The 5770-nt window shown below is 32.1% G+C and overlaps 1 protein-coding gene across 1 annotated transcript; it reads left to right on the forward strand.

Annotated features, from left to right (window-relative positions):
• Nucleotides 1-380: 380 nt before the first annotated feature.
• Nucleotides 381-2836, forward strand: LOC106357812 (transcription factor HBI1). Its single transcript, XM_013797513.3, has 6 exons — nt 381-1533; nt 1608-1808; nt 1890-2024; nt 2106-2177; nt 2264-2407; nt 2502-2836. The coding sequence occupies exons 1-6, from the start codon at nt 1144-1146 to the stop codon at nt 2556-2558; spliced, it is 999 nt and encodes a 332-aa protein (XP_013652967.1). The 5' UTR covers nt 381-1143; the 3' UTR covers nt 2559-2836.
• Nucleotides 2837-5770: the final 2934 nt, after the last annotated feature.

Here is a 5770-nt window from a genome sequence, read left to right on the forward strand (position 1 = left end):
CGTTCATTTTCCTAATAAGCTCCTCTTATATCTACTTGAAATGGCAAAACAAAAGAAAAAACATAGACACACACACAAGAAGGGATAAAGAACCTCCAAATATAAAAACATGCCCACATGGTGTTGGGTATGTCACTTAGACCCACACCTTCTCCTCTCACCTTCTTTGTTCCCAACCTTTACGTTAATCAATTTATGTCCCAATCTTCCTAAGATACCGAATCTGCCTTAGTCATAGTCAAGTGTCTAAACACTGGACCAGATTTATCCACCACTACTAACTCTAAATCCGTTTAAATGTCACATTCATTAAGATAATGACATGGTATAGTTTGACTCTCATCTTATATTTTTGCTCCTTCAGTTAAAACGTCTAAACATGTTTTGCTACAAGCCTAGAAGAATGAGTTAGTCTAGTGTGTAAAATTATTTGGTTATAGAAAATGTAGAGATTTTAGAAGTCACATGTATGTTCGATTCACATTAGAAAAGATCTACTCTCCAAAAGAAAATTAAATTACATGGTTTATGCCTCATTCTAGAACTTACGGGTCCATGGTATATAACTTTCTTAATATCAATATATATATATATATGGACCTATATACATGTATAAGTTTGCGATTTTATTGTGTCAGATCTATATAAAAAGTTATCTGTCATTGCTCAATGTTTCTGACTTTATGTAGTGTGTGTATGCATTAAAAATTGTTGTACCGTTCTGAGTTTGTAAGGGAGTATTATGTCTAGAGGTAAGTTGAGGTAACCAATAATAAGTAAATGAAATTAATATACAAAGGAAGGTAGGAAACATAAGAAGTAGGGGACTGTGTGTGTGGGTCAATGATGCTTTCTATTTAAAGCTAAGAAGAATGATTTCAATGTATTAGTTTTTTTTCTCAATGTATTAGTTTCTCCCACTTCTTTCATCTTTTCTTATCAACCTACCCAAAAAAGTTGCATAAACCTTAATCTGATACTTCTTCATACACTTATAGAAAATTCTCTTTTGCTTTAACCAACACACAACAAGAAAAAAAAATCAGAGCCTTTTTCCCCATTCTACATTCTGTTTGTACTTTTTGTCTCACTTTTAAAATTATACACATTAATACAAGTTGAGAGATTTCTGCAGAGAACAACATGTTGGAAGGTCTTGTCTCTCCAGAAAACTTGTCCTTAAGCTACGCGGACATGTCTGTACCTGAAAGGCTTAAGTGGCTGCAACAGCATCAACAACAAGAAGTTTTGTCTCTGAGCAGTAATGATTCACCCGACCTTCTTCAGATACTACAATTCCATGGAAGCAACAATGATGAGTTGTTGCAGAGTACCTTCAGTCATTTTCAAATGGTTGGATCTGGTTTTGGAACAAACTATAACATGGGTTTTGGTCATTCACATGAAGCTATGGATGGCTGCATTTCAAGAACAAGTAGTTGCCAGATACATCCACCGGATACAATGGGGGTTATGTTGAAGAACAGTGAAGAAAACAGAGCTATTTCCTTGAAAAACAAGAGAAAATCAGAGGTTTGTTTGATCATAGTTTTGTCTGAAAGTATGTTTTCATGGGTTTTTATTTTTCTAATATAATTATGTCTCAGGTCAAGACAAGGGAAGAGGAAAAGACAGAGAAGAAGATCAAAGTAGAGGCTGAGACAGAGTCAAACATAAGTAACAAGGAAGCATCTTCAGACACTTCAAAGGAGACATCAAAGGGAGCTTCACAGATCCAGAAATTGGATTATATCCACGTGAGAGCTCGTCGAGGGGAAGCCACAGACAGACACAGTTTAGCAGAAAGGGTAATAAAAGTGTTTCAAAAAAGTTTCTTGTGCTCCAAGGTAGAGACAATTCTAGGGTTTAAAATAGATTTGCTTTTGCAGGCAAGAAGAGAAAAGATAAGCAAGAAGATGAAATATCTGCAAGATCTTGTCCCTGGATGCAACACAGTCACTGGAAAAGCTGGTGTGCTTGATGAGATCATCAATTATGTTCAGTCTCTACAGAGACAAGTTGAGGTAAGTAGCGAAACCAAGATTATTTGTTTCATCATTAACCAAAGTTACAAGTCTATATTTTAAAGTGACAAACTCTTGTAGTTCTTGTCGATGAAACTTGCTGTCATAAACCCAGAACTCGAGCTTGGTGTGGAAGATTTATCTGTAAAGCAGGTGAAATTACTCTCTCTAAGACCCTCAAGATCTTGTTCAAGAACTTATCATAATAACTTTTTTTCCATTTCACTATGAAATTTCAGTTTCAGGCGGCTTACTTTACAAATTTTCCAGTGGTAATTGCTTCAAAACCATCAGTAATGGTTGATGTACCATTGTTTCTACTAGACCAGCAAGGATCTCCAAATCTATCAGTGTCAAACCCAAACCAAACATCTATTGACGCTGTAAGAATTTATCAGTCTGAAAACTTCTCTGTTTATTCTAAGTTCTTGTTACTTGTCGGGGAAGTAACTTGTCTCTTATATCTCTTTGCTTCAGCCATCTGAAAGCTGGGAAACTCAGTCACAGAGTCTCTTTGCTTCAGTACTAAGATAAGATCTATTGAAGCAACGAACTTGACATCACCAAAATCAGAACAATATATTTCCACTAGGCACTATATATGCTGATCAAAGTGACAATTTCGCGAAGAACACAAATTCAGCTTCTGCATTGTCCTTTGATCCCTTTTTCTGTTATTTAAACCAAAGAAAATGAGATATCAAATTTAATGGTCTTGTAACCACTACTCTTTGTATAAATTTTGTTTTAATTTGTAAAATAATATATAGAGAGAAAGAGAGTAAATAAATACTAAGTTTTAAAAGTTTTTATAGGGGGTGATATGTGTCTATGTCTGAAAGAAAAAAACAAGTCTACAATTCCTTGTTGGATTTATTAATAGCTATAATGATTTGATTTTTAAATAAAAAAATGTTAGTTGGTATTAAATACTTTGGAATTTTGATTTACAGTTTTATGTTATAAAAATAATTATATGTGTTTTTAGTTTTATTCATTTTTTCATATATGACCCGGACTCGTAGTTGAACAGGTAAACTGGTGAGTCGTATATTATCCTTTTTAAATTTAATAAAAATCCTTAGTTAAAAACTTGATAAACCCTAATAAAAATCTAAAAATCCGCCATTAATATATGACTCGACGCTGATTGACCCATTAAAAGACCCAAAAAATCTGACAGATATAAAAGGGAATTTTGCCAAATATGACTCACAACTTGATTTTAACCACAAACATATACTCAAACTTGAATCAAATGCAAAATTAACCTAAAAAGCTTGTGAAATTACAGCCAGCCCCTTGTGACCAAACAAAAAAACAGAAGCCATTTTTACGAATATAGCCCCCAGTAAGTCGTCTGAGTCGTCTAAGATGCTAGAAGTCTTCTAGACGACTTCTATTAGATTAATCAAGTAAGTCGTCTGGTGTAGTTGATATTAAAAATAATTTATAATTTTTTAAAAAATTATTTTGAAAAATAAAAAATTAAAATCATGTAATTATAAACAGTTTTAAGTAATGTAAATTAAGATATAATAAAAATGAATAGTTTTCAGCATAGATGAGTGAAAGTAGTTAATCATGATATTCTTTGGTTTTAGGGTCTGACAACATATGTTGTAGTATTGTATGTATTCTTAAGGTTAGATTTTGGAAAGCTTGAATGTTTTTTTGAAAAATTAAATTTTTACCTATAAGTGTTTATTTTTGTGTATAGTAAACATTTTTGAAGTTTAATTTGATTTTATGAAGTTTTTAGTTAGTTAATTAAGTTTAGGGGTTATGTTTAGGGTCTAGACGACTAATTTGCAAGTCGTCTGGTGAATGATTAAAAACAGATGACTTACATGTAAGTCGTCCAAATATTCCCGCCTAAAATTTTTTAAAAAATTTATTTTCCCGCTTAAATAATTTAAACCAGACGACTTACAAGTAAGTCATCAGTGAAGTCTTCTATTTTAGTTTCCCGCTAAAAATATTTTAATTTCCTACTAAAAATATTAAAGTCTTTTGGGCGACTTACATATTAAAGTCTTTTGGGCGACTTACAAGTAAGTCGTCTAGGAAGTCGTCTGAATCAAAAATATTTAACATAATTAGGTTTTTTGTCTCCCTATATAAAGAAAATTTTACACATTCTCTCTCCTCCTTTCAAAAGGCTGCAACAAAAATGTAATGTTCATCATTTTAAAACTCTTCAACATCTCTCTAATCTCTTAGAACTTACAAACACTAAGCTTTATATCAATTTATTGTTTTGTCTCATGTTTTTCTCACTAATTTATCTTGTTTTTGCAGGTTTGTCATCACATGATTCTCATCTTCCACTCATTTAAAGGTAGATCTATCAATTTTAGATATGTATTTTTGTGTGTTCTATAAAGGTAGATTTATCTAATCTTCCACTCATTTTCTCTGTTTTTAAACCATTTGAACGTTTTTGGATATACAGGTTTTTCAGATCTGGATTTTGATATGCAGGTTTTTCAGATCTGGAAAACTTCTGGGACGACTTACCTGTTAGTCGTCTAAAATATAATACGCTAGACGACTTCCAGGAAGTCGTCTGGACTTCCTGGAAGTCTTCTGACGAAGTCTCATTTTCATAACAGATCTGAGCATTTTGGTAAGTTTTTATGTCTGATTTTTCTTCATTTGGTAACTTCTTGTTGTACAAAGTTCTTACTTTTTTACCAAACTAAAACTCTCCAGGCCCACTCTAATCTCTTTGACTTGAAAACACCAAACTTTATATGATTCTTTCAGTTTTGTCTCATGTATTTCTCACGAATTTATCTTGTTTTTTCAGGTTTTTCATCACATGATTCTCATCTTTCACTCATTTAAAGGTAGATCTATCAATTTTAGATATGTAATTTTGTGTGTTATATAAAGGTAGATTTACCTAATCTTCCACTCATTTTCTCTGTTTTTTAACCATTTGAACGTTTTTGATATGCTGGTTTTTCAGATCTGGATTTGATATGCAAATTTTTCAGATTTGGAAGACTTTTGGGACGACTTACCTGTTAGTCGTCTAAAATATAATGCGTTAGACGACTTCCAGGAAGTCTTCAGACGAAGTCTTCTTCCATATCAAGTGGAGTCCAAGATTGTCTTTGTAGAGGAATGATCTATAATAGTTTTGTTTGTGGTCTGTTTTGTGATTTGCATGTCTACTCTTTTAGTTGTGAATTTTTTGTAAAATCAGTAATAATGTTTCCCAAGATGTAATACATGTGCTAACAATGTGCTAACAATGTGTTTACACATTTACAAATCAATGAAATAATAGACTTCAATAGCCTTTTTCTTATCTTTGGATCTCCCATATGCAATAATAAACTCCAATGGCTTTCTTCTCATCTTAATAAACAAGAGTGTTGGTAGCTTCATATTGATACAACATTTTAAGAAGCATTTTAACCCTTCTTCCAACTCATAACAATAATCATCATTAGGGTTTATAACAATAATACTTAAGAGATGGAAATAAACAATAGTAACTAGTCAAAGCATATCATGTTTTTTATAAGTTTTTGTTGAAAAACTTAGTCAAATTTAGTAAAACTAAAGGAAAAAATATATTTTGAAAATATGAGTTTTACATATCTTGAAGTTACTTAATACTCTTAAAAATACAAGTTATTCAAAAACTAGCGTAGAAGACTTCCACGGAAGTCTTCTCGGATCAGCTAGAAACTTTAATAAACATGAATGTTGGTAACCTCATAAATATCACG

This window comes from Brassica napus, chromosome C9 (assembly GCF_020379485.1).
Source record: "Brassica napus cultivar Da-Ae chromosome C9, Da-Ae, whole genome shotgun sequence".
Classification (NCBI taxonomy): Eukaryota; Viridiplantae; Streptophyta; class Magnoliopsida; order Brassicales; family Brassicaceae; genus Brassica; species Brassica napus.